This window comes from Panulirus ornatus, chromosome 16 (assembly GCF_036320965.1).
Source record: "Panulirus ornatus isolate Po-2019 chromosome 16, ASM3632096v1, whole genome shotgun sequence".
NCBI lineage: Eukaryota > Metazoa > Arthropoda > Malacostraca > Decapoda > Palinuridae > Panulirus > Panulirus ornatus.
Window position 1 is genome coordinate 4,870,628 of NC_092239.1, and position 26,657 is coordinate 4,897,284.

General features: G+C 36.3%; 1 protein-coding gene across 1 annotated transcript; it reads left to right on the top strand.

Moving 5' to 3' along the window:
* Window positions 1-26,363, top strand: LOC139754074 (uncharacterized). The gene is made up of 21 exons (XM_071671119.1): window positions 1-279; window positions 1,333-1,468; window positions 1,755-1,843; window positions 2,521-2,675; window positions 4,004-4,134; window positions 5,955-6,090; window position 6,361; window positions 6,917-7,076; window positions 7,863-8,056; window positions 8,874-9,052; window positions 9,355-9,532; window positions 9,721-9,915; window positions 10,224-10,330; window positions 11,787-11,933; window positions 14,558-14,774; window positions 15,169-15,266; window positions 17,725-17,902; window positions 19,396-19,641; window positions 19,896-20,089; window positions 20,918-21,034; window positions 21,894-26,363. The coding sequence occupies exons 2-21, from the start codon at window positions 1,354-1,356 to the stop codon at window positions 22,027-22,029; spliced, it is 2,973 nt and encodes a 990-aa protein (XP_071527220.1). The 5' UTR covers window positions 1-279; window positions 1,333-1,353; the 3' UTR covers window positions 22,030-26,363.
* The last annotated feature ends 294 nt before the right edge of the window (window positions 26,364-26,657 follow it).

A 26,657-nucleotide genomic window follows, 5' to 3' on the forward strand; every position in this document is an offset into this window, starting at 1 on the left:
ATACCCTTTCAAGAAACCTACCAGGAATCCAGGCATGATAAGAATATGATAATGATAATAAAAAAGGCCTCTGGGAGGTGGCAAAAACGAATATGATTTACTTTAGGGTACTGACAAGTGGAGGAAGTCCTGTGGCTGGCTGGTGCAGGTGACGTGTGAGGACTGGGTGCTACCAGACGTGTGTGATGTGTAGTTCTCAGGGTTCTTGAATGAAAACTGGAAATACATACTCCGGCTCGGTCACACTCATTTATCCTGCCAAGTGATAGTGAACCAAAGGTATTTTTATGGGAGGAGGCGTGTGGGCACTAGTAGTTCTGTGACCTTCCTAGTATGGTAGGAGTGGCCACTTTCAGACTGGGTATAACATTAGCAAATCATCGTGATGTGCTGTAAGGCTATGTGAAATAGTAACATATAGTGTTTTAGATTATGAGAAGAATAAGTGAGATAAGAAAATAAGTTCTTACCTCAGAAAAAGTCCAAAACTTTAGAGGAAAAGTCTATTTTGTTTCTTATTGCACTTTACATTCATCAAGAATATGGCTAAGGTATATAGTAATACAGATAAAGGAACGTATCTGCTTAGTGGGTAGAAATTGTAACCTCTTAAAGTTATTTTTCTGTACTACCTTTACCCTAAAGTAAAACTATACCAAACTACATAATGGGCACTAATTTTTGTCAGAACATCCCAAACATCATGTGTTGAGAAGAATCTTGTAGAATTTTTGGCAGCATACAAGATATAATGGTAAAAGATCATTCATGTAGTTATATAGAGCTTCCCAAGGTTTGGGACCCTAGAGTCAGCTGTGTCAGTGCAAACTGCAGTGTAGGTTCATTTATTGAATCAACAGTTTTTTTTATTTGATGAATCTTTACAATTTGCTTTTGGTATAAGAAGTGAATGTTGAATTATGAATATATTTAACATGTAACTTAACTTTATGTATATATAGGTCCGTTTGTTTGTTCACACCAGAACTGGTGTCACCAATTGAAGATTTATCCAGAGAAATTATTGTTAGGATGCCTTGTAAATCAAGGTAAATTGATTTTGAGTAATATAGCTTTTCTGTTCTGTATAGTTCATCATAGATAAATGAAATTTTATGTTATGCATCTTTGACATAGTTCATATTAGCTCACTTGTCCTAATTGTTGGTTTGATGAGGTCTTTTAAATTGTAACTGTCAGTAGTACATTACTTGTTAGGAGAAACTGATACAAGTATAACACAAGAATATGGTAAGACTAACTTTGCTGCCATTAAGGTGTATCAGAGAAATATGAGTAAGCTGTCCATGTACAGTGTACCTTATCCTTCACAGGGTGGTGCTGCTATTAAGTATGGGTGAGGATCGAGTGCCACCAGGACTAGCAGATGCTGTAGATAGTCTTAAAGAAGCGTTGAAAGCTGGTCGCACAGATATCTTCAGAAAATTGTTGGATGCCTGTGAGACTTGTAAGTGTTTATATATTGATTTATGTTTTGATTTTGGAACCTGCTGTGGAAAATCTATTATGATACTGGGGGAAAGTGTAGATTATTCTGTTTTGCATTGGTTTTGGGAGAGGTGATAAATCCACATTAATGCATTGTTTAATCCTCCAAGTCTCGCAGATGAGATGAATTCAGTAATAGAGTAAGGGATTTGTTTTTCTGTTCTTTTTAATGATACGTATGCAGTAGAAAAATGGGTTTATTAAGGTTAAATTATTTTAATTCTGAAATAGTTTTTTTTTTTCAGCAAGTTATGGTGGTGGAGCAGATGAAAGAAAGCAGTTGATAAATTCCCTGGCCACAGATGATGGCACCTTTCTTCACATGGCAACTAAGGTAATGATCTGTATAGTAAATCTGGTTTTTGTTTTGCATTTTACTGTCTTGTTTGTTTTCTATCTTTGTGATACATTATCAGCATTGTTGTTGTCCATGGTCCTATCTGGTATTCGATTGTAACTTAATAAACGAAGGCCACTAAAAAGTGTTCTTGTGTGTCAGCAGCTTCTGATATTTCCTTTGTTGTTAACCATGCAGACATTATCAATACCCAGAGTTGTAGAACTTAGGTGGTTGAATGAGGTAGGATCTCTAGAAGTTGATCATATCATATCAGTAGCTATACAGTTTTCAGATGTTTAACAGACGCTCATATCTGGTGGAAATGTACTTATGGGTTTCCGATATCCAAGTTTGAGGTGAATTTAATCCTTGAGGTGGGTGATCACAGATTTGCTTTATTTATGGTATGAATAAGAAAAGGCCATGATTTTGTCAAGCTCAGGTTAGCATATACCTCCTTGATTGGGAAATTTCTTTTTTACTTATTTTGGAACAAGGTTAACTATGGATGTATCATATAAAATCTGTCACTGTCTTGCTTGCCTGAATCCTTAAAAGATGTGACAATATCCTTCTTCATTTTCCACCTGGAGTTAGACATGTTACTTTCAATATGGGGCTTTTTGAGCACTCTCTGTGATTTATTTCTTTTTTGTTTTCTGGGTTTCCAGCTTGGTCGAGGTGACATTGTGCGGGCATTATTAGCTGCAGATGCTGATCCTGGAGTGCAAGACAGTGATGGGAACACTCCTCTTCAGTTGGCTCCTTCACAAGCCATTACTGCCATCTTCACAGAGGAGTTGCTTCGTGCTACTGCACAGTCAGAGTAAAGAGAGTTCATTTTGTTTGTATCTTTTTCATTGGCCTTTCATATTTGTAGTAGATGTTACTGGACTTTGCCTACAAGTGGTTACACTGAGAGCGAAAAGTCACTATTGATGAAGCTATGTTATCATCAGTAGATTTGAGGAGAACAGTCTCATTAAGGAACTTCTTGCTCCATCATTTCCTTGATTTGGCATGGAGTGCAACCTTGAAGCTTCGGTAACCTCATAAAAGGGGTTATAGGACTGTATAATAGTGATAACATTCATGATAAATTTTTTCATGTCATCAAAACTATGAAGTACCTGTCACAGATATGTTGCATTGATTGGTTGAGACTATATATATTCATGAAAGACTTTTTACAGCAATTCTTCATATGGTCATCATTTTCTGTTTTCAGTGCACATTTTCTCTGTACAAAAGAGTGATATACATGGAACCCCTTTCAAACACCATTTTGCTTTGCAAATTTTATCACTGTGATACCAGTTTCACAAATGAGAAAAAAATTGCTAAACTATGTTTGTCCAAATAGTGTACCTTAGGGTCCCCACTTGTACTTATCTTAGATGGTGTCATGAGCTTGTATTAACAAGATTTACATTTTTTATGAGGTAAAGTGTACATTTGTAATTGTAAAATGTAATGATTAATTAGCTGCCAATCCAAGAAATATGAGAATTGTAGTATTCCCAGTGCTCATATATGTGTAATTACTGTACTGATACTTGTGTCTGTAATTCAAAATTGGTTTTCTCAAGGAAAGCAGGCCTATCCAAGTGTGGCTTTTTTATCCTGTTCCCCCTACCCACCACTTTCTACAGGCCTGGTGTCTTTGTTTGAATGTGATGTTTACTTATGAAGGAGTTGTTTCCTTTTTTCTGAATAGAGTTGTTCAGGCATCCCTTTGGATAGACTTTTAGGCCCTTGATGGGAATGCATTTTCTTGTCAAACAGAAACCAGTCCCTCATGTTTGAAGAGCGTTTTAGTAATTCAGTATTGTACTTTTTTTGTATACAGTGTTTAGTTGTAAGTTGATAGAATATGCTAGTTTTAGTATTGATTGGTGAATGATATTGTATTTTGTCTATTATTATTCATTCACAATCTTTCTCATATATCCTTTACCCATGCTTGGTGTGATAAAGTCAAATTATGGAAGTTACAAAATGTTATAAAGCAAATTTTTTACTCCTTCCATCTCAGAATGTGACACTTCAAGAGTTGTGATTCACACTAGAGTATTAGGTTTCAAAATATGGATAATAGTATGTAAGAGTTTTGCAATGTAAGATTTTTGCCAACTGCATATGTTTTTGTTTTAGTGTTGGCCGTGTATGTCAGCTTGTTGCGGCTGGGCTTAGTATCAACTCCCATGACAACCCACTGAGCCGCAATACTCCTCTGCACTGGGCTTCTTCCTTTGCTGATCCTGATACACTTACCTGTCTGATAGGTAACTAAAAGATATTACAGGGCCTCAGTATTTTGTTTATTACTCAGCAGTGATTCATGACAAAGAATTACTCAGACTTTTTGTTAAGTGGATGGGTCAGTGTTTTGTAGTTGTAGAAGTAATTTTGGACTCAGTGAAAATCCTGTTAGTTTTAGGGGTGATTGAAAATACCAAAGGATATGAATGTCTGGATCTGGGTTGGAGTATGCTACCAATATATAATTTGTAGACCACATGAGTGCTTTAGGTGAAATTATAAAGGTACACTAATGAAAATCTGCACTCATTTGTTACTTATATAGTTTCTTTTGGAATGATGAGGACCGTATTTTTTTTTCATGTGATGGATAGAACATACATGAACACTTTTGTCATTATTAGGAGTGTTAACTCATGTGATCTGACTGATTATGCATGTGACTCATGATATATGTCATCAGTGATGATGAGAACATGTAACTGATAATATTATTTACTCATGTCTGAAGCCTCCTATTGTACAATACCATTATGAGTCCACACATACCAGGAATCTCCTTTTTCCAATAGGTTCAGTGTATGTGATGTTCTCATTGCTTAATCATAGCGTATACTCATTACTTTTGTTTTTATTTCATATCTGGTGGTCACAATCTCATGGTATCCATATGTTTTGTGAATGGAGCTGCATGGACACTTCATAAAGAGAGGAACAGCATAATAGAATTAAGGTTAAGGAAACGTATCTGGTAGGAAAACTAGAATCTTTAAGATGGTATTATTATTATAAAATAGGGGTATACAGAACAAGAGTGATGGTTACTAGAATTGGATGAGATTTACATGAGTAGGAGAAAAGGATGACATTGATATAATAGTTGTAGGTAAAGTTCTTGTGTTTGAAGGAGCTTGTATAAGAAGAATGAAATGTTTGAAAAGAAATCTGAAAATAATGGTAAAAAAGGATTTCAAAATGTCAGCAGAGTTAAATTGGAGCAATGCAAGATGAAAACTTTGTAAATGTTGGTGAATGGAAAGGGCTTGTGTATAAGCACTGACATTTGTAGTGTGGAAGGAATGAGATAATGGAGTGGGTGAGGAATGAAGTTATGTAAAAGCTGTATGATTTGAAAGGATCACTACAAGAGCAGATGGATGAAAGCCTGTTGGAGTGGAATAAAAAATGTAGATTGTTTTGTTGATAGGACAATGGCAAGGAAGGGTTTAGTTGTGCACTTGTAGGTGCAGGAAGAAAGAATTGGACAGATATGGTGACTGACTTTAAAGGGTTGAATGTATGATCTTGAAATAAATGAACAGATTTGGTGAGTGAGCTGTCAAGGGTTAGGGGTATATCAAGTGATGATGCCAGAATGATTGTTGATTATATGTGATGGAGGAATTTTTTTGAGGGTGGAAGTGAATGGGATGCAAGCCTCACCCAGTGATTTAGCTTAGCAGGCACAGTTATTGAATTGCACATTGCTTGTGCTAGTTTTGAAGACATAATTTTATTGTAGTACTAACAAGCTGAGTGTATGAATGAGTAGTGTGTGAAGGTATATGCTCATGATGTTAATTGTAGAAGAGTGTTTCTTGTGTTTTGTTGTTAGTTATAGTGCAGCTGAATTCTGAACTTTCTTTATGCACTTGTTGAAATATTCAACACTGTATTGATGTTTTTAGTGGTAACTTTGATATAAGTAGGCTATCCAGGTGGAGTAGCCATAAAAAGCTTAAAGAAATGACCATTTAGAATGTGTGAATTACAGTGAAAATAAGATTGATGTTGCTATATTACTGTAGAAGTGGAAGTTTTGATCAGTATCATTTTTATACAGCTCGTGGGGCAGATGTGAATGCAGCCAATAGTGATGGGGCAACCCCCCTCCATGATGCCGTGGCTCGAGGCGATGAAGCCATTGTAAGATTACTCTTGGAGCATGACGCTAATCCACATATCCAGTGCTACAAGGGGTACTTGTTAATCTTATTTTTGTTTGACTTATTTTGAATAGTCTGATGTAATTTGTAAGATGTAGGAATCTTTTATATTATTACTTAAAAAGGAAATGTGTGGAGACTAGTGGCATAACACCTGTCTTATGAAAGGTAGTATAGACTTACAGAACTTCAGGTCTTTCTTTTATTAGGCCTGCAACTTGTGTGAGGAGGTCTAGGATATGTTGCTTTCTGTACCCCTGTGGTCTGTGCTTCCAGCTGGCTCAGCTAGTAATAATGATGAAGTGTGTTGGCATGGTATGAGGAAGGGAGGCTATCTTTGATGAGGTTTTGGGTCTTGGATTCTGTTTTCTGTGTGAATGTTGACCAGTCTGTTTTCCCATAGATTGGGCATGCTTAGGGGTTAAATGAATCTAAAGGACGTGGAATAATTTGTTATTTTTAGAATGGGCCATTAGATGGCTGTCTTAATCACATTAGCTCACAGGTGGTTGTTTTATGGTGTTTGATGGTTAAGGAAGAGGTGAGGATTTTGCTGGATAGTGTGAATTCCTGTTTTATGGGTTTTATGCCAACTTCTGTAAGGTAAGTGTTAAGGTGCAATCTCTTTGGTTTGCAAGTATTTTACATGTGAAAAGATGTTTCCGTCTTAAAACAGATTTTCTTGGCTACAGCTACTGAGGTATTTGTATTGGATATAACACTAGATATTAAGTAGTACAGAAAAGGGAAAACTCAGATATGATTCTTTGAGAGTGATCTACTGATTGATTATTGCTGAGTTAAGGGTATTATGCACTAATTGCCTTTTCAAATTTTGATTATTTTCTCTAACTTTTAGACGGCACAAGGGAAAACAGCTTTAGAAATGGCATCACGGAAGCCTCATCTACAAGACCTTATGGAACAATATGCAGTAGTAAATAGGACAAGTCATGTCAATGGGATCACTAATGGGAGTGTTTCACCATTATTAGAACGACATTCTCTGAGTAACAGAGGTAAGACAAAAACTATGTAAGAATACAAGTAATGTTAACATAGCTGAAGTGCAAAAATTCTTCTGAAACATTTTTCTTTAGAGGGCTATACAGGTTTATTACTCTCTGACATTACATCTGCACTTCTTTTGTTTTATGTATCCCAGCCAGTCTATTATTATGTGAATCATTTCCGATATCTTTAAAGCATGGGGTTCAGAAATTGGTGAATGTTCATGTTCATTCCTTTTAGTTTGAGAAGTGATGCTAATATACCACATACACATAAGAGTTGGTGAACAGGCACTTAAGGGCTTGATTAGGAGGCAAGGAGTGCCTAGTGTAATTGAGAATGGGGGCTTCTTTATAAGTATAAAATTGTTTGATCATTTTAGATATGAGTTTCATCATTATTATATGCAACAGTCTTGCTGTGTTGGATGTGGTGTAAAGAATCAGCATTCAACAGAATTACTACAAGTAAATTTTTTAACATTTCGATGCATTGCATTTCCTATTGCTTTCTCTTTCTTAGCTGCCTCAGTTAAGATAACAAGTGTTATTCTCGTCTTCATTTAAGTGAAACGAATTAATACAGCCTAGTTGTACTTTCAATAGGAAGTCTTAGTTGTTTGGGAAGATTTTATGAGCATGTTCATGTACTGTCATGTAGAATGATATTGGTGGAATTCTTATAATTGTTTTTGATATAATTCTTACTTGCCATACAGGTAAAAAGTTTAAAGTTTTTGCTTTCAAAATTCTCAAATTAGAACAGTTAGTACAAGAATTTTTCTTTACCTGCAGAACTTGGATTGTCTCGAGGAACATCTGGATCTTTGGAGTCCTTAGCAAGCATGGGTGCTGACAGTGTGATGACAGGTGTGGAAGCTGGTGGTGGAGACGGCATATCCACAAGAAAACCCTCCATAGGCTCTCCACAGCCTCGTTCTCCATTACAGTCTTCATCATCTTTGGAACTTAGTCCCCGGATGGAACAGGTAATTTTTTGGAATACAGAGAAACTGACATAACTTTTTAGATTAGTATGGTCCATACACTTAAAATTAGAAAAATTCACTATGTACAGTATATAGAAAGGATTTTACTGTGGATGTGTTTTCATGTGCTTGTGTGATTATGTGAGACTGAATGAAAGGAGGCAAAATCTTTTGTTTGTATATGATAAATATCTTCACAACCATCACATGAGTTTTTTTGAACCCATAGAAGGCAATGAACCTAGATGGTATCTCATATAGCATGCGAAAGGGATGTATGAAATCTTGACTCATAAGACTAGTGTCGTAATTTTAGTTCTCTTTGGATTTGAATTTATAGTTAAACCCACATAGCCAATATTTGCTGAACTGAGATTTACATGGTTTCTCGGTCCCCATCAATTGATTGTGAATGAATTCTGTTTACCTAGAAAATGAAAAGTTCTTGAATATCAGGCAACACAAGTTCAAAGAAGTGAGATTGCACACAAACCAATATGTTGGAGAATTATGGCAGTATAAGCTATTGTTTTCCCTTGATAAGAGAGAATTCTAGTTGACTGTGCTTTTAGACTGTTAGCTTTTAAAATTGTTATTCACAGAGTAGTAGAAGACTAACTATATATTTCTTTTCAAATGTTTTATTATTATGATTTTGTTATTTAGTATTCTCTCATATTAGTCCACTTCATATTTTTGAGAAGGGATTTAGGATGACCAGTAATAAGAGAAAACACAGAAAATTGTTCACCTTCATTCTTATTAAGCTGGGATATGATGGAAATGATTGAAGGCTCATTGTTTGTCTGTACTGAAGGTTTGTGAGCGATTGGCATCAGCACAGCTGACTGCACCTCCCCGTCCTCTTGTGACTCACTCTTCATTACACTTGCTTTGGCCTCAGCCTCGCCGCATTACTGAACTTAATGGTTCAGGCTGGTCCCCACCTTCTCATGCTACTTTGGCTGTTGTTTCTGGAACAGTCCCTGTCCATAAGTAAGTTTTACTTTTACCCTAGTATGTATTTCCTATAATCCAACTTATAATCCAAGGTGTAGTAGACTTATATTGTCCATCTGTTATTTCTAATATCTTGAGATATCTTTTGAAAATATGTACAGACATTTTGGGCAACCCCTCAGATTGATTGATTTTTTTGTTAAGAAAAGTTGCTTCATTAGCGGCTCATTCAGCAGGGAATTACTTATTTACTATTAATGTCGTTTGCATCTTCTTTCTTACTTTACTTAATAACAGAAACAAAGAAAAGGTAGTAGATTTCAAGTTGTGTGTTCCAGGATTGTAGATGTTTGGGATATCCATAAATGTTGGCTTGAAGAGGTTGGTTGTCACGTGAGTTTAGGAGCAGTAGTGGGAGCTCGGGACCCTCCAACCTCCCAGACCTTCACCTGCATAGTGGATGCTGCCCTTACAACCCATCCACACCAGTATACACTCACCATTCAGGACAACAAAGTAATTACCTACATTCATAGTACACATAACTTTGGATCATATTGATTATGAAAGTTCTCTTTGTATCATTCTTTTCTATTTTCAGGATGGCTAACCTTGAATACTGGGATAATGACATTTATATAGGCCAGGGATCGGAAAATACTTTCTGCTAGAGTTAAACTCTTTTGACTGGTGGAAATTTTCAGGTAACAATGATGTGTGGGTCAATAGACAGCCTTCATAGTGCTTTAGTTACACTAGTCCAACTTCTTCGTGTATGTGCCTCAAGCAATGAAGGAGCTGCTAAAGTAGTTCCTCCCCTAGTTATCACAGATCAACCATCACTGCCTCATCGGGGTGTCTTGTTGGATGTTTCACCACATGCTCGGGTTCCCACACTGGTAAGAGTCTGTACTTGTAACATTTTTGTATATGTTTTCATTCTTTCAGTTTGAGTATATTGTCATAACAGCATGTTCCAAGCAAAGAAGATGCAGTATTTATTGACAAAGAGCAGTTATAAAGAACAATCTCTTTCACTCATAAGTTTATGTGGGAATTAGTAAGGAAAGTAAGGGAAACTTGTAAATACATGGAAACTTAAAAGGGTAACTAGAATGAAATGAACTTCCATTGGTGAACATGAAGTGGAAAACAAGGCAAGCAAGTGGTCATAGTATTAGTTATTGAGTACATTCTTCTTTCTTAGGAACGTGTCTGCCAGATTGTTGATTCATTGCTTGCTCTGAAGATGAATCAGTTACACTTAATGTTGCGTGTGTCACCAGCTGCCTGTAGTCTACCCTACTCTCCCAGGTAGGTGATACAATAAGTATTTATTGATAAATGCGTAAGCAGTTAGCAGCTAGTGTCATTGATGTAATTTAAGTTTTTTGTTCTTTGAAGAAACTGAAGTTTTCTGTTTACATAGAGCATCATATGTCATATGTTTTTTTTTACTTGTTAAAGAACTTTGGCAATGTTCCTTTATGCTGTTTCTCATGATACTTTAGGTACCCATAAGTTAAAAATTAAACTCCAAAGATCAGGGACCATAACAGTCTCTGGCATCTTAAATGAATAAATGATTTTGTCATCTGGAACAATTAAAACAGGAGTTGACTTGTAACCACTGGTCACTAGTGGGAAAGCTGAAGGTATAAGTAGAGTCATGCCTGTGTGAAAAACTGAGGGTAGACTGAAAGTTCTGGTGAATGGGAGAAATTTGAGTATATGGTGTGCAAGAAGTGTGCAGTTATCCCACTGCAGTTGTATGCATGTAATACACAAGTGTACCCTTTATAGATTCAGACAGGTCAAAGATGAGAGCAGTATAAATGGATATGTATTACATTGGAATTATGATGATAGATAATATGAAGAAATATGTGGAAAGGTTATGTATGATAGATCAAATGAAGAAATAAGATGTGGAAAGGTTATGTAAAGAAGTCTGTACAGGTGTGTGGATGAAAGTCTTTTGGTATAGTATGGTTGTGTAGAGCATATGATAAATGATAGATCTGTTAAGTAGGTACACAGCAGAATTAATGGAATGTACAATGGGGAGAGTTAGATCACGAAGAAATTGATAGATGTTGTGAGAGAATTGATTGGAGTTAGGGACATATCAGATGAAGATGCTAGAGGAATGATTTGGGATTGGATGCAATGGAATCACTTTGTAAGAAGTTAGTGTGAATGGGATGTTGGTCTCACTTGACAAATGGACTTAGTGTGTACAATGAAAGTTAGTATTTATGGTAAAAAATTAAGCTTTATTCTTATAGGTAAGGAGGTCCATGTTTCATATGAAACACTAGGCAGGGATTAGGGATATGTGTGAGTGATGTTGCAGAGGCTCTGTGCACCTGATACACTCCACTGAATTGGGAATGGTGTATGGATGATATTTAGATAGATGAATAGATTACATATTACTTATTTCCTTATCCCTGGGGTTAGGGGAGAAAGGATACTGCCCACATATTCCTTACATGACGTAGAATGTGACTGAGAGGGTTGGGATTGAGTGGCTGGAAATCCTCCCTTCCTCAGTTAATTTCAAAAAGAAGTAATAAGGCAAGGAGCCAAGTGAGGAATTTTCCCTCTGAGGCTCTGTTATCTGTTGTTGATGCTGCCTCGCGCATGCGGGAAATGGCAAGCATGTATGAAAAATTTTGTTATTTCATATACATTTACACATTCATCCTATGATGCACCTGCTGTTAATAGGATATTTTTGTATTTTAGAATTCTTTTTGCTTAACAGTGAAGTTGTGTCATTGGACCGGTACTGTGATGATCGGGGAATAACCTTAATTCCAGCTTTTGATATTGAAGGAACAGTTCCTATCACCCAACTAAATGCAGTGACTGCAACTATCAGTGCAACTCTTACCCATTTCCCTTCGGCAAGGTAATTCATCCTTTCTGCTCTTTACAGGAAATAAGATTTGTGTACATGTATGTATATACGAGTAATATATATATATATATATATATATATATATATATATATATATATATATATATATATATATAGATAGATAGATAGATAGATAGATAGATAGATATTTTCTTTTAATGCATTTGCTTTTCCTGCCTTTGCAAGTTACGATAAGGAGCAGATAAACAACAGCCTCATTTACACACACTGAACCTGTAACTGGCACATTTAAGACACTTAAACCACCAAGCCTCACCAGACTTTTTGTGATGTATTTTTACTGCAATGAATACTGTGGTTCACCCCCTGTAAACCACACTATTTCAGTTCTCTCTTATTTGATGCTTGCCTCTCACCCTCCTGAATGTTCAGACCCTAATATTTCAAAGTCTTCTTTACTCCATCCTTCTATCTCCTACTTGGTCTCCCCTTCCTCAGTGCTCCCTCAACTTTTGACACATTGATCCTCTTTGCACCCTGTTCATATATCTTCTGTATAGTTTTGAAGTATTGCAGCATGATTTGATTAGCACCTTTCATCAGACTGTGCTTACTACCATACCTTCTGACAGTCCTTTTCTCATAATCAACCTGCTTTATGCCTCTTATCATCCTCTAGCAATTCATGTATCCCACATTTTTTCCCATTTCCTCTCTTTAGTGCTAAGATTCACATCTGTACAGAACTCATGGGATGAATGTATCTCATATTTGCCCCAATAGATAATGACCTTTCTTTCTACACAGTTCACTCTATCCCATGCACACCTGTTGCCCTCCTTAATGTTCTGACCCTGATAGCTTACAGCCTTTTTCACTCCATCTTTCTATCTCCTCGATCTTCTGCCCAATCCCTTATTCCTTCCACTTCTGACTTGTATATCATTGTAGTCAGTTTTATGTTCGTGCTCACTTTCTCCATATAACCAAGCCATTTAATCATACCCTGGATTTTAGTTCTAGTCTTTCAGTTATACTCCATTTATTACCTTGCATCTTTCTTGCCATATCATTCATTACATGATCAATCCTCCGTATTATGCACATTTTCCTCATTTCCAATATGTCCACCCTCCTCAGTTATTTTACTTCCAGGGCCCAAGACTTGCACCCACACAATATTGTTGGGGCTACTACACTATCAGACATGCCCATCTTTGCCCTCACAGATAGTAACACTACCTTCACACATTCCTCAATGCCTCAATGCATATAGAACCTTAACCCTCTGCTCTTCTGCCCTATGACTCTCTTCATCCATGTCCACTTTCACCTACCTAAACCTCTCCACATCCCTTGTGTCCTACTGTTGAAATGTACTTGTGTCATCTCTCTGCTGTGCCTAGTTACTTCACTTTTGTTCATATGCACTCTCAGCTTACTCCTCTCAGGCTTATTCAGAATTTGTCACTAGCTTCTGGATTTCCTATCTGGAGTTTGCTTCTAGAGCCATGTCATCTGCAAACAGCAACTGATTTGCTTTCCATGCTCCGCAATCCCTAGCATACCTTGGATATCCCTCTTGCAATATGACTCTTACATTAACTTTTCTTACTACCCTGTACATGAACTTTAAACAATCAGGGGGATGTCACATACCCTGTTGCAGATCCATCGTAACTAAGAACTACTCACCCACTTCCATTTCTCCTTACAAATATTCCTTGTCCTCCTTGTAAAAACTCCTGACTACAAGTAATCTTCCATTTAACCATGAGTATCTAGCACCTTCCTCAAGGCCTCTCTACAAACCTTTTCATATTTTTTCTTCTGACCAAATAATGCCACATAGTTGATTTTCTTTCTAAGAGCTTCTCTTGTAAAGTCTTCAAAGCAAATGCCTGGTCCTCATGTGCTCTACCTCTCCTGAAGCTATACTGCTTTTCCATAGTCTGATGTTCTTTGCATGTCACCATCCTCTTTCACTGCTCTCCCAAACAAGTTCCCAGGCTTATTCAGCAGGCTTTTACTTCTCTAATTTGAGCATTCATTTTGTCCCCATGCTTTTATATAAGGGCATTATACATGCATTTTGCCAGTCCTCAGGCACCCTACCTTTTGTCCTACAAATGTTGAATAGTATGGCAAAGGAATCAGCAACACTGTCACCCTTTGTCATGAAAAACTTAACTGCAATCCTATCCTCTCCTGCACCTTTTGCAAACATCTTATCAAGCAAGGTTTTCATCACTTCCTTCCTTTTCACCATACCATTTTCATGACTCTTACTGTCTTTCACCTTGTCCTACATAAACCACATCTGATAGGTAGGTAGATAATGTAGACACTGGACAGTGATTGCTTTTAATAAATAAAGTTTGAGAATGGGGTAAGGTGGTGGAATAGAATGGGAAAAATGTATGCTTGAAAGGCTACAGGAATTTATTAATATAGATATAGTTGAAATGTAGAATAACACTGAATCAGGTATATGGACAAGATTCTTCACTGGATAGTTTGTTCTGAAAAGAGAATCAACTGCAGAAATGATTATTAGACAAATACATGAAGTACTTCATGCTTAGTCTCTGTAGCACAAGGGACATTACACCTGAATCAACCACAATATGATGTTGAATATACAAATGTTACAGGTATGTTCATATAGGTCCAAGACTGACAGCAGTGCTTGCAGATGCTAGTACTGGAGGCAATGCTTCCTCTAGGAATACTAACCCCTTGAGTCCATGGGCACAGTTGGGACTGGCAAAATCAGCGGTGCTTTTGGTTTGTGCCAACGTTTTCCATAACAAGAGTCAGCAGCTTGCATGTCTTCCACCAACAACTATCTTGGTTGAGTATGGTTTTCAGGTGAGTAATTTATGGTTCCCTCTATTTTCAACACCAAAAGGTACTGAAGTGTAATATTAAGCTTTTTTTTTATTTAGAACTCTGTACTATGTTTAATTATTCTTAATGAATGGATTTTAATGTCATTATTTCACTATCTGCTCTTAGTTTCTGTATGTTTTGCATCCAGTCCTCCCTATGACTATATCTACCATCATCATAATCATAGATATTGTTGACAATCTTCTTCCTTTTTTTATATTTTTAACACATCTTTTTGTTTGCTTATCAGCTTCATTAACAGTGATTCTTTAGTTGCATAACTCATTTCTTTCTATATGCTCACTTCTCTCATGTCTTAAACATTAATTGTGTGTTTTTTGCAAATCATACATTGCGGTTGTAATTTTTGCAGGCTGATTATGACTTTTCTCGAGGTGTTCAACTTGCGTTGGAGACTGGGAGACCTTTGGCAGTGTGTCCTGGTACTGCAGCTTGGAGTAGTTTGAGTGGGTTAGTTGTGCAGTTATAAGACTCACTTTACTCTGTCTTGTGATGTATAACAATGTTAATGAATTACTTGAGCTTAAGTTTTCATTAATATAAAACTAATGCATATCCTGCCCACAGTCTTTACATGAACTGTTGTTGTTTACATTTGGTATCTGCAGCATTTGCTTGCATCACTTTTAATTTTTGCTGTATTCATGGTGAATGAACTTACAGCACCTTCACTGTTAACAGCATCCTTTCCAGCTTTTTGGAATTCCTTTTTTTTTTTAATACACATTTACATCTGCCCAAAATGTTGGCATGTGTCATCATATTTGCTTTTTGTTAGGTAATCTATTTTTTGGTCTCCTTTTTTAGACTCTTCCTTCCAGATAATTTCTTCTCTGAATTTATCATGGCTTGGTTATGTAGGATCTTGATTTAGCTCACACAGCCTTCTGCATTCTAAAAAAATTTTTTTTAGCTGCTTTTGCTCTATTTCTATTTATTGTTCTTGCCTCTTGCTATGTTTATCTGAAGATGGTATTTCAAAAATTCAATTTCATCTTAGAAAATTTAGAGTTGCAGTCCTCAGATTTGTCATGATACTTTATGTCTTTCCTTTCAAATTTGGATGAACCTTTCTCAAACGTGAAAATCAAAGCATATATATTTAACTATCCTTGTCTTCCGTGTAATGACCTCTGTAGTACAGCAGTGTATTTTACCTGTTTAACTTCTGTTCTACAGTCATCAACTCCACTCAATATCCATGAAGCGAATCAAGTACATCCAGCCTCTCAGATCACATACTCTTCCTTATATCCTTCCCACTATATGAAAGTGAAACATAAACTTCCATAGCTGTACAAGTGCTTTCTTTTCCACTATACACTCTTGGTTGATTTATCAAGTGAGAAGGATGTGTTAATTTCTACCATATTCATGAACGAAATGCTTCCACTGCATCCATTTCCAAATTGTTCCCCTAGCATTCTCATCTGAAATTTCCTGGCCCTAATGGATTTTTTCACAACATATGCCCACCTCTTGTATGGTCTTCATCTTCACTTTGTACTTTTATTTGTACTACTATATAACTTCTTCATTAGCCTATTATCTGCCACACATTTTAAGTGATAATTTGTTTTATACTTGTTCACTGTTTCCTGGGTTAGCAAGGTAGTACCAGGAACATATGAAGAATAGCATCACATACATTTTCTAGCTGTCATAATCAGATCCTCCTCAACCACAACTAGGCCTTACAGACCTTTTGATTGTTTTCCCTGACTCATTCATGTTGCCCCATATATACTGTATTGTTCCAATTCATTCTATCCAGTGCATGCCTCACATCTGCCTGCATGATCATATCATATCAACTTCAAATTCTTTCATCTGTGCACCATTCTACTGTTCTTTTTGCACTGTGGATTCTTTATCATCATTCTTTATCTATCTTAGTTCCAGCTAGTCTAGGCTAGTTATCTATCTCCACTGCTCTTACTCCTTCAATACAACGTTCTCTCTTACCCTGCACTTAAACTTTTTCTGTTCTTCAGAGCTTTTACTACACCTCCAATAATTTTTTTTTGTAAAGACTCTACTATGTGCATCATCTCTCCCATTAACATCCTTTTGAATGTCACTCTCTGCTCCTAGACTTATTCGCAACTTCTTGTTCACCATGCTATGACATATTCCTAACAAAAACTAGTCTCACTTTTATTTGCATTCCTTTTCAGCATCATCCATATACATACATTAACAAGGTGGTCTGTTAGTCTTTCCAGCTCCTCTGGTTCCACTAACAGCATAGCTTCATCTACAAACAACCCTGGGAACTTCCAATCTGTTTCCCAATGGTTTACCAGTGTACTATTATCCTTCAACCTGGCTCTCATCTCATGTACTGTAATGCCTCACCTTAAAACCATTAAACAAAATGGTAACATCAAACAATCTTGATGTATTCTCACAATTATTTCAAACCACTCACTTGTAACAAGGCATACACATGCATTTTTTTAACCATAAATGCTCTGAAGAGCATTTAAAAGTCTTTCATGCACTTCATGGCAGTCTGGACTGCTGGGGGGCTTTTATACTAATATTGTCATGTGCCTTTGTAAATCCATGAATGCTGCATTCATTCTTCCTTTTTTTTTGGACTTTTCCCGATAAAAGTGTAGTAACACATTTCAAGGCAGAAATTGACAAATTAATGCTTTTTAGTTCAAGTGAATAGCAATTGCTTTATTTTACAATTAACGAAACGAGCATGTGAAATTCTTTATTGGTTGTGTATTATTGCACTGTTTGCTGCATAAGAATGTGTTATGACTTAATCATGTAGATATCATTGTATATGACCAACCCTGCCTTTAATGAGGATGATAGCTTATTTGAAGTAGACAGATCAGTGGATTTTCTGTTATTCGTTTTGCTGTATTCATGGATGCATGTACTGTTGCAGATGGCCAGAGGCTGGGGTGAGCAACGTTTACAGTGGTGTGGTTGGTGGTGTGGATGGTGGGGCAAATGGAGTGGTAGTTGCTCACTGGTCCAGTAGTGCTGCTCTCACACCACTAGTGTTCGCTTGGCCACCTATACTGGTGGCAGCTGGACTATCATGGAATCACAACACTCACTGGGTTAGTTATCAAACATGTTATGTTTCTGCAGTTTGCTGCTTGGTTTGTGTATCCAGTAGGGCATTTTTATGAAAATTTATTATCTTCACCCCATTCCCAAATTAGTGGGGTAGATCAGGTATGTATAGCCCCACATCAGTAACACCTATTCTCAATCCATGCCCATTGTGTTAAAGTGAAACATGGACTTTTACACTTATGAAATCCATCTTACCTCATCACTTAACACAGTAAGATTATTCATCATGTAAGACAGACCAGTGTCTCCATTCATACCAACTCCATACACAAAATGCTTCCATAGCATCCAGTCCCTAATTATTTGTTTAATATCTCTTTCGTAATAGCTCTGGCCTTAACCAGTTATCTTACTGTCTCTTCACCTATTCTTCGGTTACCTATCTTGTTTATATTGTATGCTGTGCTGCTGGATATCTTTTCGACTAGCTTGTGATCAAACATTCTATATAACTGCATCATTCTGAAAGACATTCATCCATGTTCCTTTGTAATGATGTCTTCACATCTCATAATGGTCTTACATCTTCATTCTTATTCTGTTTGACCTCTTACTTCTAACTATACTACATAAAATATAAATCATTGCTTTTTTATTTTTTTTTACTTATCCCAACTTGTGTACACTTTGGTTTCACAGCCATAAATCAGATATATGAGAGTATTTCCATAAGCATGCTTTTTGCACATTCTTTGCATAAATTTTTCCCATTCACCAGAGCTTTTGGTGTACTTTTGTTTTTCTTACATGCATGAGTCTGTTTTCAACTTCAATTTTTTCATTACTTTCCTTACCAAACTATGATCTCAAGTATTCTTTTATCCACACCTTCCTGTTTTTCACTATGCAAACTGATTTTAAAGCTGACCTCCCAATTTCATTATCATCCTCCTGTGTGCATCATTGAACATGTATTGTATCCAACTCTTCCTCTGATTTAGCTAATAGCACGGTATCATATGAATATAATAACTTCTTCCATTCTGTTTCTCTGTAGTTCAGTATCTCATCACAGTCACTCCACCTTGCTGTCACTTTACACAATTCCCCATCCGTAAGATAACTGCAGTAATATCAAACAACCTTGATGGACTCCCACATTTATATCAAATGGTTTATCTAACCAAATTCTTACTCTCAGACATTGACTACTTCCATTCCAAAAGCTCTTATCAGCATTCACAAGTCTTCTTTGATCACTATATAGAGTCACAACTTCCCAAAGTAGGTAGCGAGTTGTCTAATGGCAAAAATCTGACCTACACACCCACTTCCCATCTTAAACTCACATTATTGTTCAGCAGCAAGAGGTTCATGAGTCCTTTTATTATGGTCAGTTATCCTTTTAGTGCATAAATAAGATGCACTTTGTGGATACCTCTTCAGATTCCTGAATCACTGCTCCATTACATGTTTGTCTTTTATTTCAAAAACTTTCAGGCAGCAATGCATCTTTGAATTTGTTGTGTTTCAGGATTATGTGCATTCATCTGTGGGTGCTTTGGTTGACACTCATCTAGTGCGTGTTCCTGGGTGTGGTTTAGGAGCAGCTTTGGTGGAATTAGGTCGTTGTGAAACTTGGGTAACCCGTATGGCAAGGGGTCAGTCACCGTCTGATGTAGCAGACCTGCCCTCATCATCTCCTGGTTCAGCACTCTACCAACTTCTGGCAGATCCAGATGCTCTTCCTCTGGATCATCTCTCTACAGAAGTTTTCACTGTGAGTAAATGCTAGTATATTGTAGGCTAAACCTTCATGTAGAAATATTTATATCCTCTCTAGAGAGAATTGTTGTTTATCTTTATGAGTGTATGTAGGTAAAACATTCAGCCTGACCAGCTGAGTTTATTTTCAATGCTGTCATTTAATTGCATAAACCTCATTACTGTGATGATAAGCAAATGGAAGCTGAAGACTGTATCCTTAAAAATATTTTATGCATCTCTCAGAAAAAAGAAAACTTTTTAATTTAGAGTGTGATGCGTCATGTGCGTCGTGCAGTTCGTGAAGGTGGAAGCAATGTATCTTCAGCAACTTCCCAATCCAGTTTGACTAGGGGACTATCAGCGGGTGTTGGTCGAGCTACTTCATCCTCCCCTTGGCCCTTGGCAACTTTGGTGATACTAGAACTTCACCTAGCTATGGACATGATTCTCACTGCTTGCAGGTAGGCAGTAGCATAAACAACCATGGTGTGTTTTGTTGTTGCTGTATTTTCTCTTTACACTTAAGATTAGGGAGGACCTCTGGTAGATAAGATTGATTTACTTGTAGTAAATTCTTATGGAGTTAAATGAAATCTCATTGTATAAAAGTCATCCTGAATGAGTCACAGGAATTGTATTGATGAATATAGTATAGGATAGCAGTTGAGATTAACTAGACTACTTGAAGTCATGCATGGGATGGAGTGAACTGGAGTGATGTGGCATACAAAGGGTGACATGCTGTGACTGGACTGAACTAGGGCATATGGAGTGGCCTCTTGACAAATCATGGAAAGTTTATGGGGCCTCTGTGTGGGTAGGGAGGTTGTGGTTTCATTGCATCACACAGACAGAGAATGGATGCGAGCAAATGAAGCCATTTCTCCATGTGCTCCTGGTGCTACCTCACTAACATGGAAAATAGTGAACACGTATGAAAAAAGTTGTAAATGTATATGAAAGTCTTAGGTGTAGTGTGCATCAGATGCACTCTAGTCTCATGTAGTAGTTGATGCACCCATTGGGTTTATTGTAGGTGATAAGAACTTGTGAACAGGAATTTAATGTATTCTGAGGATATTTTGAAAAATCAGCTCAAATGGTATGCTTTTATCAAGTTGTAACCATCACGTATACATATCTTTTTGAGTAGGGGGTTTAAGAGGAAAGAGCTGTAGTTACAATTTGTACAGAGAATTTTATGGCCTAAGAAATAATCTGTATCACTGAAAAAGGAAGATAGTCAGTTACTAATATAGTTTTCTTTATTAATATTTTTTATTTTTCAGATTAGGACGGTCTCTAGTATCATTGGGTACTAATCCCCGAAGTAACATGGGCTTGGCTGTTGTCAATCCTGGTGTTGGAAATTTACCTCCCACACTACGTACAGATCTTGCCAACAAGTAAGTGTGCTGTTAGAATATTTCTAAATCGGACAGTGTGTTAAAGATAATTTTGCACTTTGTCTCTGTTTAGGACTTACTTGAATAGCTTGTCACATGAAAACCTTTCATGTAATTTAAGTATAAAGGTCCTATTGCTGCTGCTGACTAAGGGCTTGGTGCTAGGTAAATTTTATATTGGCAAGAGCTAACAGAATCTCTGCAATATGAAATTAATGAGCCTCCCATCTCTCAAACAGCTTTTTTCCAACTTTTGGTTGTGGAAAACCCTGCATGCTTCTCTTTGCCTGCCCATATTTTTTCTCTTATTTTTGAGGGCCAGTCTAGAACTGAGTAACAGACACCTTTGTTTGCAGAATACAGGTATGGGACATGGTGTAACATCTGAAAACTTTTGGAGCTGTTGTTACAGCTGTTTAAAACTATCCCTCTCTCTCTTATATTTTGGTTCATATTGCCTAGCCACAATTAGAGAAATGGTAAAAAGTGTGACTGTAAATGCAATGGGGGAGAAATTATTCTCTCATTGAGTTCACTTCTTTTCAAGTCTTGGGACACATGATGAACCTTTGTATGTAGAAATGAAACATGGCTAATGAGTGATCATATGAGATAGAAGTTTATCATGATTACACATCTTATGTAAAAAAAAAACTGAAACTAGAGAGGTTTATGATTTTCCAGTCCCTGTAATATATTGAGCTGAGACTTCAAATTCTAGTAAGGGACTTATATTTGTGCAGCTATAGCTTTTCATGATATTAATACAGAAAATAGAAAGAATAGCTGGACTTGATATAACTCTAAGGTGTTCAGTTTGTGAAAATGTGTTAAATGACTGCATTTAAATGTCTTTCAGGGTACTGGCACTACGTGAGGTGTACAGCTCTGTGTGGATGCAGGGTCAGCAGGCTGCAGGTCTTCAGTCCTCATTATTGGTGCTCACATCCTTACTTGCACGCCTTCTTCCTGACCACTCTCTACATTCTTCATGAACAGAAGCAGTGGCATGATGCCTCATGCCCAAATCTTACTCAGCTGTAGAGATGTCTGTCATCCCCTCATATTTTTTAGTAAGCATTCCTTTTTCTGCAGGAGACATACAGCTCTTTGATATTGTACATAGACCTTGAAAATGATAATGATGCATTTCATGAAATATCAGATATTGATTGCCTTTCGAACTGCCATTGTGAAGACGTTGATCACCAGTATTTATTGACACAGCATCTTGCAAGCTTGTAGACATTACCCTCTTCTTGAACTTAAGAGAAGTTTTCAAGCACCTCAAAGTTTAACTTAGTCTGATATTTATAATTTACTTTTGCATTTTTTTTTTAGATGGTTTTAGAAACCTTTACACTTAATGGTTTCCCAAGATGCAACATTATTAGTCTCAGATAAAAGGTATTTTGGCTTCTTAAGATTAACCACCCCATAGGGATGTATTGAATGGTAAAGATGTTCCATTCATCTTTTTGTTTCTGATGAAGTTCAGAGATTTTTGATAATCCTCTGACAATAAATTTCTGCCACTCATATTATTCCCTTGTTCACCAAGGTTGGAGGGAGATTTTATAATTCGTCAGTGTGTTTTTCACTCAATTTGTTTGGAAGGAGAGCATGAACACTTTCAGAGCACCATTTTGTATTGCAGTACTAGTTGTGTTCTGTAAGTTCTAAGAATTTATGTAACATATAATGTCTAATTTGTTTGTATTTGTTCCAGTTGTGTTCTACTCTGTTATTATAGAATTATTTTCGAAAATCATATCTTTAAATTTTTTTCCCCAGTTTCATTTTATACTCTCCAGATGCTTATATTATGAAGATTGTTTGTAAATTCAGAATTAAGTTTCATGTTCCTTTCATCCTTCTTTCTTTATGAACAAGTAGCTCATGTGATTACCATTTCTATTTGCACCTAATATCTTTTACCTTTTCTGTTTACACTTAATATTAACCTTTTACTATTTGTATCATCTTTAAGATTTCACTGTACTGATTTCAGGATGATATTGTCTTTTTCCAGATGCAAGGACCATGAAGATATTAAGCTTTCTAAATTAGATCAAGCCTAAGTTGGACGAATTTGCTTGAATATTTCTTGTCCTTGTATGTATTCATTCATTATTTATAATTGCTCCAGGACCCTTTTCTAGGAAAGGGTCCAATTGTTACCTAGGAGTTCTCTCCAGGAGTTCTTGCAGCTCCAAGGCTATGCCAATTTCAGTAGCCATGAAATGATGGACTCCTTTGGAGTGAAAATCTTTTTGATAAGACTTTACTTCTAATGATACACAGCCTTGCCAAAGTGACTTTTCACATGCAGTGTAACCTTGAGCTTGTGGATTATAGCAACTAACACCTGTCCTTGTATTTACAATTCATATTAACAGTTATTTGTTATTTATTTGTTACCCCTACATTCCCTCTGATTCTGATATACCTTTTAGCAGTAAGTTAGGTAAGATATATATGCTAAAGTTCTTTTCACTATTTGTTTCATTTGCATAGATATTCAATGAGAGTAGTTGTAGTTTGGTGTTTCAATTTTTTCCTTAATTCAGTGTTTCACAATTGTTTAGATTAACTTCTTTGGATATTCTTTTAATAAAGTCTGCTTTTCTTTAAATGTTAACCTCCAAAGATGCATTTAGTTGGATTCTGATGGTGTTTTGAAGTATTTTGTACACCATACTGATTTTTTTTGTTAAAGCAAGTTCATCACCTTCTGTTAAACTATATTTACCATTATTCCTTTTCAATTTCATCACTGATTCTATCTCTAGTAATTGGCTAAATAGCTTTAGCAGTTTCCTTCATCTCTATAGATACTTGAGGAAATTTCATAGGTTTCATTTGCTTTGTTGGTTTCTATCTCTTTCATGTGATTTTTATATACTGCTAATTGACACTGATATTCTCTGCTACTTGAAACTGATGTTTCATCCCAGTCTGGTCATGATGGGGTAGTGAATCTGTTTCTGTTAAAATACTCTTGAGACTTTAAATTTAGCTCCTTGTAGATCCTTTGACTTTCCAATAGGGAATCTTCTCTATGTATTTTAAGTAAATTCAGTTCTTGCTTTCTTATACCCCTTTGAAGAATGCTTGACTGTTCTGTTTCTGATATCTTTTCCTTGATATATGTGTTGCTTTCTGTATTTTGAATTCCTCTTTTTCCCCCCATTCCCAACATCAACTTTATCACAGATTGAATTTTTTGTATTGCATAATAATTTTTTGTAAGTGGACCTTCATAGTTACTGTTGTACTAGTTCCAGTTTTTTGCTTGTGAGAGTTCAAAAGCTGAAGCCTTGTAGACTTTCCAACTTCCACACTTTGTGATATGATGATTGAGAAAGTTCTCTCAAACATATTCAACCCTCCATGTGCCCTTACCAGTTTATTTCCCTGTAATTAAAGTTCCCCAATACAAGAACCTTGTTATTTCTTTGTGAGGTTAATAGTGCCACTTCCTGCTCTCTTTTGATTGATTCTTTAGTGTTTTAATTTCTTATTTGTTTCAGACCTCTGTGGCAGTTTTAGATTATCGATGAATTAGGAAATCAACTTTAATATATTGAATTTTTCCAGTCAAATATTGCTTGAGAAGTCTTTCATCTATTGTTACCTTCTATGTCAGTGTGCCTGAGTGGTTATGTCCATGCTTACACATTTTTGTGCATAAGCAGATACTTGCTCCAGTTATTGTTCTTACAAAACACAAGTGACTTTGAAAACCCAACAAATTTACAGTATATGGAATTAATTGGATAAGCATATGATATACATTGAAATGAACTTTCACAGTATCATGTTTGACAAATGAATTGATTATCATATATTAAAATTTTCAAGGCACTTTTGGAAATGCACATTTTTTGATGTATGGACACACACCTACAAATACCTGCATAGGAGCCATGTTTTGCATTGTACCAATGCTCTTTGTATATGTAATCATATAGCACCTAAAATACTATACAGTCATCCCTTTTTTATCTGGAATTTGTTTATCTACATTCTTTGTGTAATTGGAAATCCTTGATGGAAAATGGACTTCTTCAGTGTGCACTTTAACCATAGCCACCTGAGTCATATGTTTATCCACGTTTGAATAGCATTTTAGGAAGAAAACCATCGAATTCAAACTCTATCCAGACAGTTCTTTAAGATTCAACTACAGTAATGGAAATGTGGTGTAGACTCTCTTAAACGTACACAAACAAACAGACACACGCAAATGTATGGATTTAGAAACATAGACTCCATGTCATGACCATATTATCTTTTAAATAATTTCCCATTAAGTGTTGTAACATGGATTTGATTTGGATAGTTTTCCATGTAGCATGACATTTTCATTACCAGGTAAAAATTTCTGCAGTAGAATTAGTGCTGACAAGAAAAATGTTCTCTTAATAATAGTAAAGTAAACCTCTAGCCAGATTGACAATTAATGTAAAAGTCTAATGCTATAAAAGATTATAACCATTCACTAGTATGTTGTGGGTAACATTTTGAAAATCAAAACTTTTAATATGCCAGCTGATTCAGAAAACTTAATAAACTTGTACATTATGACTGCATGAGTTTGAAGGTGAGCTTAACATTTTGTTTTCACACAGGTGCCTCCATAATGTTCTGAGTGGTGTTTTTCTGATAGAAAGGTCTACACTTGAGAGAAAAATTAAGTAATTAATCTCATCTCTTGAATTTTGAAAATCTTTCCGATTGCTCCTGAAAGGAGCAAGAATCCTTGTGATAAAGATCTCAGATCAAAGTTACATCTTCATTGAGCAAATCAAAATTATGTAGATAAAGTATGTTTATGAAATATCTTATGTACTTTTAAGTAGCTGCCAGATATCTTGCCAGTCATTTTCAGTTATCTGGACTTTCCAGTTGTTCAGATGTTTTCCTCAGGAGTTTGTGTCTAGATAAACAGGGCTGACTGCATAATATCTTGGTGTTTATTGAAAAGGTAAGGTTGCTGTATTCTTAGTTCTGTTGTGCCTGTTAGGAGATTAAAATATTGTGTATATATTGATTTTTTCATGTTTCTTGAAAAATGCAAGTTGTTTGATAATGTGATGTAGAAATATTATATAAACACTTTGCTACAATAGGCACCAAAAATTACATAGAGATTCAACTTTGATTAAAGATGCACTCTGCTTAACTTTGTTATGTATTTTCATAAATACAATTGTGTACTGTATTTACTTGATTTTTTGTGACATTTTAGCTTGACACTGTTACGTGTTATATGATTACACAATGTTGATATTTATTTAGATGTGCAGGGGAATTGATACCAGGTACCTTTTTTTTTTTTTTTTTTTTTTTTTTTTTTTTTTTTTATACTTTGTCGCTGTCTCCCGCGTCTGCGAGGTAGCGCAAGGAAACAGACGAAAGAAATGGCCCAACCCCCCCCCCCCCATACACATGTACATACACATGTCCACACACGTGTATACATACCTACACAGCTTTCCATGGTCCACCCCAGACGCCTCACATGCCTTGATTCACTCCACTGACAGCACGTCAACCCCTGTATACCACATCGCTCCAATTCACTCTATTCCTTGCCCTCCTTACACCCTCCTGCATG